This window comes from Watersipora subatra, chromosome 2 (assembly GCF_963576615.1).
Source record: "Watersipora subatra chromosome 2, tzWatSuba1.1, whole genome shotgun sequence".
NCBI classification, from domain to species: domain Eukaryota; kingdom Metazoa; phylum Bryozoa; class Gymnolaemata; order Cheilostomatida; family Watersiporidae; genus Watersipora; species Watersipora subatra.
In genome coordinates this window covers 38225960-38239857 of record NC_088709.1, presented here as the reverse complement: position 1 = coordinate 38239857, position 13898 = coordinate 38225960, and the positions used below count along the sequence as shown (strand labels likewise).

Sequence of the window (13898 nt, the reverse complement as noted above, 5' to 3'; positions counted from 1 at the left end):
GCACTGAATAGTTAATTGCACCGAATAGTTAATTGCACCGAATAGTTAATTGCACCGAATGGTTAATTGCACGGAATAGTTAATTGCACGGAATAGTTAATTGCACGGAATAGTTAATTGCACTGAATAGTTAATTGCACTGAATAGTTAATAGCACTGAATAGTTAATTGCACCGAATAGTTAATGGCACCGAATAGTTAATTGCACCGAATGGTTAATTGCACGGAATAGTTAATTGCACGGAATAGTTAATTGCACTGAATAGTTAATTGCACTAAATAGTTAATAGCACGGAATAGTTAATTGCACTGAATAGTTAATTGCACCGAATAGTTAATTGCACGGAATAGTTAATTGCACTGAATAGTTAATTGCACTGAATAGTTAATTGCACTAAATAGTTAATTGCACTGAATAGTTAATTGCACTGAATAGTTAATTGCACGGAATAGTTAATCGCACGGAATAGTTAATCGCACGGAATAGTTAATCGCACGGAATAGTTAATCGCACGGAATAGTTAATCGCACGGAATAGTTAATCGCACGGAATAGTTAATCGCACGGAATAGTTAATCGCACGGAATAGTTAATCGCACGGAATAGTTAATCGCACGGAATAGTTAATCGCACTGAATAATTAATCGCACTGAATAATTAATCGCACTGAATAGTTAATCGCACTGAATAGTTAATCGCACTGAATAGTTAATCGCACGGAATAGTTAATCGCACGGAATAGTTAATCGCACGGAATAGTTAATCGCACGGAATAGTTAATCGCACTGAATAGTTAATTGAACGGAATACTTAATTGCACGGAAAAGTTAATTGCACTGAATAGTTAATTGCACTGAATAGTTAATTGCACTGAATAGTTAATTGCACTGAATAGTTAATTGCACGGAATAGTTAATTGCACGGAATACTTAATTGCACGGAATAGTTAATTGCACTGAATAGTTAATTGCACGGAATAGTTAATTGCACTGAATAGTTAATTGCACTGAATAGTTAAATGCACTGAATAGTTAATTGCACTGAATAGTTAATTGCACGGAATAGTTAATTGCACGGAATACTTAATTGCACAGAATAGTTAATTGCACTGAATAGTTAATTGCACGGAATAGTTAATTGCACTGAATAGTTAATTGCACCGAATAGTTAATTGCACCGAATAGCTAATTGCACCGATTAGTTAATTGCACCGAATATTTAATTGCACCGAATAGTTAATTGCACCGAATAGTTAAATGCACTGAATAGTTAATTGCACTGAATAGTTAATTGCACTGAATAGTTAATTGCACTGAATAGTTAATCGCACTGAATAGTTAATCGCACGGAATAGTTAATCGCACGGAATAGTTAATCGCACGGAATAGTTAATTGCACTGAATAGTTAAATGCACGGAATACTTAATTGCACGGAAAAGTTAATTGCACTGAAAAGTTAATTGCACTGAATAGTTAATTGCACTGAATAGTTAATTGCACTGAATAGTTAAATGCACTGAATAGTTAATTGCACTGAATAGTTAATTGCACGGAATAGTTATTTGCACGGAATAGTTAATTGCACGGAATAGTTAATTGCACTGAATAGTTAATTGCACTGAATAGTTAATTGCACGGAATAGTTAATTGCACTGAATAGTTAATTGCACTGAATAGTTAAATGCACTGAATAGTTAATTGCACTGAATAGTTAAATGCACTGAATAGTTAATTGCACTGAATAGTTAAATGAACGGAATAGTTAAATGCACGGAATAGTTAATTGCACGGAATAGTTAATTGCACTGAATAGTTAATTGCACTGAATAGTTAATTGCACTGAATAGTTAATTGCACTGAATAGTTAAATGCACTGAATAGTTAATTGCACTGAATAGTTAATTGCACTGAATAGTTAATCGCACTGAATAGTTAATCGCACGGAATAGTTACTCGCACGGAATAGTTAATTGCACGGAATAGTTAATTGCACTGAATAGTTAATTGCACGGAATACTTAATTGCACGGAAAAGTTAATTGCACTGAATAGTTAATTGCACTGTATAGTTAATTGCACTGAATAGTTAATCGCACTGAATAGTTAATCGCACGGAATAGTTAATCGCACGGAATAGTTAATCGCACGGAATAGTTAATCGCACTGAATAGTTAAATGCACGGAATACTTAATTGCACGGAAAAGTTAATTGCACTGAATAGTTAATTGCACTGAATAGTTAATTGCACTGAATAGTTAATTGCACTGAATAGTTAATTGCACGGAATAGTTAATTGCACGGAATACTTAATTGCACGGAATACTTAATTGCACCGAATAGTTAATTGCACCGAATAGTTAATTGCACGGAATAGTTAATTGCACTGAATAGTTAATTGCACTGAATAGTTAAATGCACTGAATAGTTAATTGCACTGAATAGTTAATTGCACGGAATAGTTAATTGCACGGAATACTTAATTGCACAGAATAGTTAATTGCACTGAATAGTTAGATGCACAGAATAGTTAATTGCACTGAATAGTTAATTGCACCAAATAGTTAATTGCACCGAATAGTTAATTGCACCGATTAGTTAATTGCACCGAATATTTAATTGAACCGAATAGTTAATTGCACCGAATAGTTAAATGCACCGAATAGTTAATTGCACTGAATAGTTAAATGCATGGAATAGTTAATTGCACGGAATAGTTAATTGCACGGAATAGTTAATTGCAATGAATAGTTAATTGCACGGAATAGTTAATTGCACTGAATAGTTAATTGCACTGAATAGTTAATTGCACTGAATAGTTAATTGCACTGAATAGTTAAATGCACTGAATAGTTAATTGCACTGAATAGTTAATTGCACTGAATAGTTAATTGCACTGAATAGTTAATTGCACGGAATAGTTAATTGCACTGAATAGTTAATTGCACGGAATAGTTAATTGCACTGAATAGTTAATTGCACTGAATAGTTAAATGCACTGAATAGTTAATTGCACTGAATAGTTAATTGCACGGAATAGTTAATTGCACGGAATACTTAATTGCACAGAATAGTTAATTGCACTGAATAGTTAATTGCACGGAATAGTTAATTGCACTGAATAGTTAATTGCACCGAATAGTTAATTGCACCGAATAGCTAATTGCACCGATTAGTTAATTGCACCGAATATTTAATTGCACCGAATAGTTAATTGCACCGAATAGTTAAATGCACCGAATAGTTAATTGCACCGAATAGTTAATTGCACTGAATAGTTAATTGCACTGAATAGTTAATCGCACTGAATAGTTAATCGCACGGAATAGTTAATCGCACGGAATAGTTAATCGCACGGAATAGTTAATTGCACTGAATAGTTAAATGCACGGAATACTTAATTGCACGGAAAAGTTAATTGCACTGAATAGTTAATTGCACTGAATAGTTAATTACACTGAATAGTTAAATGCACTGAATAGTTAATTGCACTGAATAGTTAATTGCACGGAATAGTTATTTGCACGGAATAGTTAATTGCACGGAATAGTTAATTGCACTGAATAGTTAATTGCACTGAATAGTTAATTGCACGGAATAGTTAATTGCACTGAATAGTTAATTGCACTGAATAGTTAAATGCACTGAATAGTTAATTGCACTGAATAGTTAAATGCACTGAATAGTTAATTGCACTGAATAGTTAAATGCACGGAATAGTTAATTGCACGGAATAGTTAATTGCACGGAATAGTTAATTGCACTGAATAGTTAATTGCACTGAATAGTTAATTGCACTGAATATTTAATTGCACTGAATAGTTAATTGCACTGAATAGTTAAATGCACTGAATAGTTAATTGCACTGAATAGTTAATTGCACTGAATAGTTAATCGCACTGAATAGTTAATCGCACGGAATAGTTACTCGCACGGAATAGTTAATTGCACGGAATAGTTAATTGCACTGAATAGTTAATTGCACGGAATACTTAATTGCACGGAAAAGTTAATTGCACTGAATAGTTAATTGCACTGAATAGTTAATTGCACTGAATAGTTAATCGCACTGAATAGTTAATCGCACGGAATAGTTAATCGCACGGAATAGTCAATCGCACGGAATAGTTAATCGCACTGAATAGTTAAATGCACGGAATACTTAATTGCACGGAAAAGTTAATTGCACTGAATAGTTAATTGCACTGAATAGTTAATTGCACTGAATAGTTAATTGCACTGAATAGTTAATTGCACGGAATAGTTAATTGCACGGAATACTTAATTGCACGGAATACTTAATTGCACCGAATAGTTAATTGCACCGAATAGTTAATTGCACGGAATAGTTAATTGCACTGAATAGTTAATTGCACTGAATAGTTAAATGCACTGAATAGTTAATTGCACTGAATAGTTAATTGCACGGAATAGTTAATTGCACGGAATACTTAATTGCACAGAATAGTTAATTGCACTGAATAGTTAGATGCACGGAATAGTTAATTGCACTGAATAGTTAATTGCACCAAATAGTTAATTGCACCGAATAGTTAATTGCACCGATTAGTTAATTGCACCGAATATTTAATTGCACTGAATAGTTAATTGCACTGAATAGTTAATTGCACTGAATAGTTAATTGCACTGAATAGTTAAATGCACTGAATAGTTAATTGCACTGAATAGTTAATTGCACTGAATAGTTAATTGCACTGAATAGTTAATTGCACTGAATAATTAAATGCACTGAATAGTTAATTGCACGGTATAGTTAATTGCACTGAATAGTTAATTGCACTGAATAGTTAATTGCACGGAACAGTTAATTGCACTGAATAGTTAATTGCACGGAATAGTTAATTGCACTGAATAGTTAATTGCACTGAATAGTTAATTGCACGGAATAGTTAATTGCACTGAATAGTTAATTGCATGGAATAGTTAATTGCACCGAATAGTTAATTGCACCGAATAGTTAATTGCACCGAATAGTTAATTGCACGGAATAGTTAATTGCACTGAATAGTTAATTGCACTGAATAGTTAATTGCACGGAATAGTTAATTGCACGGAATAGTTAATTGCACTGAATAGTTAATTGCACTGAATAATTAAATGCACTGAATAGTTAATTGCACTGAATAGTTAATTGCACGGAACAGTTAATTGCACTGAATAGTTAATTGCACGGAATAGTTAATTGCACTGAATAGTTAATTGCACTGAATAGTTAATTGCACGGAATAGTTAATTGCACTGAATAGTTAATTGCATGGAATAGTTAATTGCACTGAATAGTTAATTGCACTGAATAGTTAATTGCACCGAATAGTTAATTGCACGGAATAGTTAATTGCACGGAATAGTTAATTGCACTGAATAGTTAATTGCACTGAATAGTTAATTGCACGGAATAGTTAATTGCACTGAATAGTTAATTGCATGGAATAGTTAATTGCACTGAATAGTTAATTGCACCGAATAGTTAATTGCACCGAATAGTTAATTGCACCGAATAGTTAATTGCACCGAATAGTTAAATGCACCGAATAGTTAATTGCACTAAATAGATAATTGCACGGAATAGTTAATTGCACGGAATAGTTAATTGCACTGAATAGTTAATTGCACTGAATAGTTAATTGCACGGAATAGTTAATTGCACTGAATAGTTAATTGCACCGAATAGTTAATTGCACCGAATAGTTAATTGCACCGAATAGTTAATTGCACCGAATAGTTAATTGCACCGAATAGTTAAATGCAATGAATAGTTAATTGCACTGAATAGTTAATTGCACTGAATAGTTAAATGCACTGAATAGTTAATTGCACTGAATAGTTAATTGCACTGAATAGTTAATTGCACTGAATAGTTAATTGCACGGAATAGTTAATTGCACTGAATAGTTAATTGCACTGAATAGTTAAATGCACTGAATAGTTAATTGCACTGAATAGTTAATTGCACTGAATAGTTAATTGCACTGAATAGTTAATTGCACTGAATAGTTAATTGCACCGAATAGTTAATTGCACCGAATAGTTAATTGCACCGAATAGTTAATTGCACCGAATAGTTCATTGCACGGAATAGTTAATTGCACGGAATAGTTAATTGCACTGAACAGTTAATTGCACTGAATAGTTAATTGCACGGAATAGTTAATTGCACTGAATAGTTAATTGCATGGAATAGTTAATTGCACTGAATAGTTAATTGCACCGAATAGTTAAATGCACTGAATAGTTAATTGCACTAAATAGTTAATTGCACGGAATAGTTAATTGCACGGAATAGTTAATTGCACGGAATAGTTATTTGCACTGAATAGTTAATTGCAATGAATAGTTAATTGCACGGAATAGTTAATTGCACTGAATAGTTAATTGCACTGAATAGTTAATAGCACTGAATAGTTAATTGCACTGAATAGTTAATTGCACTGAATAGTTAATTGCACTGAATAGTTAATTGCACTGAATAGTTAATTGCACTGAATAATTAAATGCACTGAATAGTTAATTGCACTGAATAGTTAACTGCACGGAATAGTTAATTGCACTGAATAGTTAATTGCACTGAATAGTTAATTGCACGGAATAGTTAATTGCACTGAATAGTTAATTGCACGGAATACTTAATTGCACAGAATAGTTAATTGCACTGAATAGTTAATTGCACGGAATAGTTAATTGCACGGAATAGTTAATTGCACCGAATAGTTAATTGCACCGAATAGTTAATTGCACCGATTAGTTAATTGCACCGAATATTTAATTGCACCGAATAGTTAATTGCACCGAATAGTTAAATGCACCGAATAGTTAATTGCACTGAATAGTTAATTGCACGGAATAGTTAATTGCACTGAATAGTTAATTGCAATGAATAGTTAATTGCACGGAATAGTTAATTGCACTGAATAGTTAATTGCACTGAATAGTTAAATGCACTGAATAGTTAATTGCACTGAATAGTTAAATGCACTGAATAGTTAATTGCACTGAATCGTTAATTGCACTGAATAGTTAATTGCACTGAATAGTTAATTGCACTGAATAATTAAATGCACTGAATAGTTAATTGCACGGTATAGTTAATTGCACTGAATAGTTAATTGCACTGAATAGTTAATTGCACGGAACAGTTAATTGCACTGAATAGTTAATTGCACGGAATAGTTAATTGCACTGAATAGTTAATTGCACTGAATAGTTAATTGCACGGAATAGTTAATTGCACTGAATAGTTAATTGCACGGAATAGTTAATTGCACTGAATAGTTAATTGCATGGAATAGTTAATTGCACTGAATAGTTAATTGCACTGAATAGTTAATTGCACCGAATAGTTAATTGCACGGAATAGTTAATTGCACGGAATAGTTAATTGCACTGAATAGTTAATTGCACTGAATAGTTAATTGCACGGAATAGTTAATTGCACTGAATAGTTAATTGCATGGAATAGTTAATTGCACTGAATAGTTAATTGCACCGAATAGTTAATTGCACCGAATAGTTAATTGCACCGAATAGTTAATTGCACCGAATAGTTAAATGCACTGAATAGTTAATTGCACTAAATAGATAATTGCACGGAATAGTTAATTGCACGGAATAGTTAATTGCACTGAACAGTTAATTGCACTGAATAGTTAAATGCACGGAATAGTTAATTGCACTGAATAGTTAATTGCATGGAATAGTTAATTGCACTGAATAGTTAATTGCACCGAATAGTTAAATGCACTGAATAGTTAATTGCACTAAATAGTTAATTGCACGGAATAGTTAATTGCACGGAATAGTTAATTGCACGGAATAGTTAATTGCACTGAATAGTTAATTGCAATGAATAGTTAATTGCACGGAATAGTTAATTGCACTGAATAGTTAATTGCACTGAATAGTTAAATGCACTGAATAGTTAATTGCACTGAATAGTTAATTGCACTGAATAGTTAATTGCACTGAATAGTTAATTGCACTGAATAGTTAATTGCACTGAATAATTAAATGCACTGAATAGTTAATTGCACTGAATAGTTAACTGCACGGAATAGTTAATTGCACTGAATAGTTAATTGCACTGAATAGTTAATTGCACGGAATAGTTAATTGCACTGAATAGTTAATTGCACGGAATACTTAATTGCACAGAATAGTTAATTGCACTGAATAGTTAATTGCACGGAATAGTTAATTGCACTGAATAGTTAATTGCACCGAATAGTTAATTGCACCGAATAGTTAATTGCACCGATTAGTTAATTGCACCGAATATTTAATTGCACCGAATAGTTAATTGCACCGAATAGTTAAATGCACCGAATAGTTAATTGCACTGAATAGTTAATTGCACGGAATAGTTAATTGCACTGAATAGTTAATTGCAATGAATAGTTAATTGCACGGAATAGTTAATTGCACTGAATAGTTAATTGCACTGAATAGTTAAATGCACTGAATAGTTAATTGCACTGAATAGTTAAATGCACTGAATAGTTAATTGCACTGAATCGTTAATTGCACTGAATAGTTAATTGCACTGAATAGTTAATTGCACTGAATAATTAAATGCACTGAATAGTTAATTGCACGGTATAGTTAATTGCACTGAATAGTTAATTGCACTGAATAGTTAATTGCACGGAACAGTTAATTGCACTGAATAGTTAATTGCACGGAATAGTTAATTGCACTGAATAGTTAATTGCACTGAATAGTTAATTGCACGGAATAGTTAATTGCACTGAATAGTTAATTGCATGGAATAGTTAATTGCACTGAATAGTTAATTGCACCGAATAGTTAATTGCACGGAATAGTTAATTGCACGGAATAGTTAATTGCACTGAATAGTTAATTGCACTGAATAGTTAATTGCACGGAATAGTTAATTGCACGGAATAGTTATTTGCACTGAATAGTTAATTGCACTGAATAATTAAATGCACTGAATAGTTAATTGCACGGAACAGTTAATTGCACTGAATAGTTAATTGCACGGAATAGTTAATTGCACTGAATAGTTAATTGCACTGAATAGTTAATTGCACGGAATAGTTAATTGCACTGAATAGTTAATTGCACTGAATAGTTAATTGCACTGAATAGTTAATTGCACCGAATAGTTAATTGCACCGAATAGTTAATTGCACGGAATAGTTAATTGCACGGAATAGTTAATTGCACTGAATAGTTAATTGCACTGAATAGTTAATTGCACGAAATAGTTAATTGCACTGAATAGTTAATTGCACGGAATAGTTAATTGCACTGAATAGTTAATTGCACCGAATAGTTAATTGCACCGAATAGTTAATTGCACCGAATAGTTAATTGCACCGAATAGTTAAATGCACCGAATAGTTAATTGCACTAAATAGTTAATTGCACGGAATAGTTAATTGCACGGAAAAGTTAATTGCACGGAATAGTTAATTGCACTGAATAGTTAATTGCAATGAATAGTTAATTGCACGGAATAGTTAATTGCACGGAATAGTTAATTGCACTGAATAGTTAATTGCACTGAATAGTTAAATGCACTGAATAGTTAATTGCACTGAATAGTTAATTGCACTGAATAGTTAATTGCACTGAATAGTTAATTGCACTGAATAGTTAATTGCACTGAATAATTAAATGCACTGAATAGTTAATTGCACTGAATAGTTAATTGCACGGAATAGTTAATTGCACTGAATAGTTAATTGCACTGAATAGGTAATTGCACGGAACAGTTAATTGCACTGAATAGTTAATTGCACTGAGTAGTTAATTGCACGGAATAGTTAATTGCACTGAATAGTTAATTGCATGGAATAGTTAATTGCACTGAATAGTTAATTGCACTGAATAGTTAATTGCACCGAATAGTTAATTGCACGGAATAGTTAATTGCACGGAATAGTTAATTGCACTGAATAGTTAATTGCACTGAATAGTTAATTGCACGGAATAGTTAATTGCACTGAATAGTTAACTGCACTGAATAGTTAATTGCACGGAATAGTTAATTGCACTGAATAGTTAATTGCACGGAATAGTTAATTGCACTGAATAGTTAATTGCACTGAATAGTTAATTGCACCGAATAGTTAATTGCACTGAATAGTTAATTGCGCTGAGGTTTACTCTATAATAACGTATGTTTTAATCTTTGTACGGATTTGTTGAGGCTGTGAAGTTGTGTGATCAATAAATTTATTTGCAGCTTGTCTCATGAAAGAACAGCGATGGATGGAGTGAGAGAAAGACACACAAAATGGGTGACTTCTTTTATTTTGCTATAGGAAGCACAACTCACAAAGCCATAAAAAATATGCACCCTAGAAAAGATATTTGTCCAGTGAGATGACACAAACAGAGTCATCTTCAGCAAGTGCTTCTTTAAGTATAGAAGCTTTTCGGCAGCCACTGAAATGAAATTCACAGCCAATGTGTAGCTCTACACGTAGACACCTGCTATGGCTACACGTAGACATTTGCTATTGCTACACAGATCAGTTTCACATAACAACACACCGTTTTAAAAATAGATTGAGATTAAAAAATTGCCTGTCATCTGAGAGGCTTGATGTCCTTGCTGGATTTGTCATTAGCATTATTGAAGTGCTGTCAACATATTTATTATCTCTGAGGATAATCAATAATTTCTGGCAGAAATAATTTGGCAGATGCCAGCTGGCCCTCTAATTGAACAAGCAACTCCAAGTTGAACAAGCAACTCCAAGTTGAACAAGCAACTCCAACTTGAACAAACAGCTCCAAAATGAACAAGCAACTCTAAGTTGAACAAACAACTACAAGTTGAACTAGCAACCCCAAGTTGAGCAACTAATGTGATTGTTAAGAAGCTTGGATACTAGTAACGTATATGATGAGATTCGATTGATTGTTAGTTTACTGCAAAGCTACTGCTGTCATGTACAAAAGTAACAATAAAAAAGTTGACATTTTAAAATATTTTAAATAATATTCTCAGCTCAGAGACCTGAACTCAGCCCAGCCAGGGCGTAGACTTGCTGACAGCTGCCAGCCTAGGCCCAGCCAGACCGAGAGGCCGTCACCAGCTGAACTGAACCAAACCGGTCGAAAGCAGAATGACCAGTCGGTTCCCGAGCCGGAGGGACAGTTCATCTGGTAAAAAAGAGTATGCAGGAGCCCCATAAGACGCACATCAACAGGAGAGCTTATACGATACTGTTATTCATTGTACTAGACTCTGTTTCTAATTCTTTATTATTATTATTGCTTAAAGAATAGAGAAAGCATAATATTATTATGCTTTATTAGTTATCTTGAGGTGTTGACTGATATTCTAAAAAAAGAATCAAAGAGATTGACCCACTAGAAGCTGAGATATAGCCAGCCAAACACAGGTCTACCTAATAAAGAATCAGAGGAAAACCCTTCGAAAATCCCGAAAACTGTGACGTATAAAATCGACTTAATGTTCATGTGCCCGAGTTGTGCACCCTTACCGCCGTTACGTATAATGATTGTTTTGGCTACGAGATGTGAAAAGCTTCTCGCGATAGTAAATAATTTACAGACTAGCTCTGGTTTCTCAGGAAAATCAAGCAAACATTGTGTGGTAAAGGCATTTGCCCACAACCCCTCGCCGTGATTTGTCAAAACAGAAGAGCATATTTTGACTATTGTGCTTCAAATTTTAACTCGATATTCACGGGTATGCTCCGAAGATCCTCTGTTCAACGAACGGCGCGTGTATAGTCTATATGCGACATCCGCGATTGCAAGTCGTTTAGAATAAGAAATGAGAATGTAAATTTTTGTTCATTCATCATTTTTCTATTGTGTATCTACTGCAGCATTTAGTTGATTTTCATGATTATCGTCACTATTAACAGACTGTAAGTTCACTACAGCCATAATCTTAAAAAGAATAACTTGACCGTGCTGCTCTTGCTGTAAAAAAGAAAACGATAACTTTTGATTTGATTTTTCTATTGATCTATTATCTTATCTATGATTATTTTTATGATTAATATTATAATCATAATGCATATTATACAAAATAATAATATAACTGCGTATAGAATAAATGATGTAACTAATATAATTTGTAGAAAGTGATAGCAGAATGTTGCGAAATAATAGATGTGTGTAATTATTTTATTCTAAAACTAATCTACACGTCAGAGGGACTGGTTCGGAATTCTCAGAGCAATGATTGTTAGGCCCAATTTGATTGTTCTATACTTCCAGGGATTAAACCAATTAAAACGCCGTGATTGTTATAGGAGAGCGCATTAGTTGGCTTAATTGACCAATGGCACACAAGTCGATTTCATACGTCATATATTGATGACTACCAAAAAACTTATGTTTTTTGGTAGACTTGTGTTTGGCTGGCTATATCTCAGCTTCTGGTTGGTCAATCTCCTTGATTCCTTTTTTAGAACATCAGTCAACACCTCAAGATAAATAATAAAGCATAAAAATATTATGCTTTCTCTATTCTTTAAATACATTTCTACCCTCAACTCAAAGTGGCTGGTTCTCTAAGTAGAGAATATCCTTTACGGATCCTTTACAATAACATCTCTCCAGGCATTTGTGTTGCTATACAGCTGCCTATGACGCTATATAGCTGTTTACGCTATTATATTTTGCTACAAGTTCTACCAGTTCATGGTAAAAATCTGCAAAGTATCGAAATGATTTTGGTTAATAAAATGAATCAAAAAGAAAACTGTCTAAAAATTTTTACGAGCAGTTGCAATCGAAACTTGAGCACGCAAAATCCTGCTTATGCTCTTGCACTAAAGAGAAACTGCAGTGTGTTGCCTGTCCTTTAATATTGCTTAGAAGTCTATGCAAGGTCAACTCACTGTATATTTTAAGTTTTCCCAGTTATAGTTGGGAGAGCTGACAACAATGTCCTGAAATCCATCCAGATTCATGTCTAGCACTGCCACTCCACTGCCAAATCTACGAGCCTAAAAAAGCATATCAACATGAGGAGATAGAATAGAGAAATAGGCAACAAGAACCTTGATGGGAAGTTTCACTTTAGTAGAACTCTACACAACAGACACACAACTAGTGGTTTCGCTTCGGCAGAAGTCTACACAAACACAAGACTAGCGGTTTCCCTTTGGTAGAAGTCTACGCAGCAGGCACACCATTAGTGGTTTCACTTTGGTAAACGTCTACACAGCAGGCACACCACTAGTGATTTCACTTTGGTAGCAGTCAACACAACAGGCACACTACTAGTAGTTTCACTTTGCTGAGCTTCCAAATGATAAGTATATGAACTACGATGAGACGTTTCACCCTGGTAGTGTTTGCCCATATCTTGAAGGACAGCTTTTTCTACAAACTATTAAGCATTTATCAATCTCCCTAGGCTATAAACTATTACATCGCATTTCAATTATTTTGTTTTGAGCTAATACTCAGAGAATATGGATTTGGTCTTTTTCAAAGTTGAATAAACAGGGTGCATAAATACTGGAGCCAACTACTGGATACTGGATACTAACCTCGACTGACTACTTTCTAATAGCATTTTCACAAGATCGACTTGCTATTCCTAACACCAAAACATTTCTTTGAAGAATATTTGCCTATGCATATTCGTTAGCGACAGAATGCCAGTCGAAACGAGCGTTGCGAAATGCTTGAGATTGGAAATATTTTGTAAAACATGACACGACGTCTACGGATTTGGTACGATTGGTCTAACGACGATTCGTCTAATACCGATTCGTCCAAATCCAATCCTTCTGATAGACCACATTATCCAAAGACATTTAGTCTAAAACTGATTCATCTAATATACCATTTGGTCTAATGATGCTAACTCTAAAATTGATGTAAAGACAAGGAAAGAAATACAAAAACTCAATACAGAG

At 33.6% G+C, this 13898-nt stretch overlaps 1 protein-coding gene across 2 annotated transcripts in view; it reads right to left on the bottom strand.

Moving 5' to 3' along the window:
* LOC137387658 (phosphatidylinositol-glycan-specific phospholipase D-like) overlaps positions 1-13898 on the bottom strand; it is an 80876-nt gene that overhangs the window by 39072 nt on the left and 27906 nt on the right. For both annotated transcript variants that reach the window (XM_068074140.1, XM_068074141.1), the window contains one exon: positions 12870-12977. In XM_068074140.1, coding sequence (XP_067930241.1) covers positions 12870-12977 — 108 coding nt within the window. The remainder of the gene's footprint in view (positions 1-12869; positions 12978-13898) is intronic.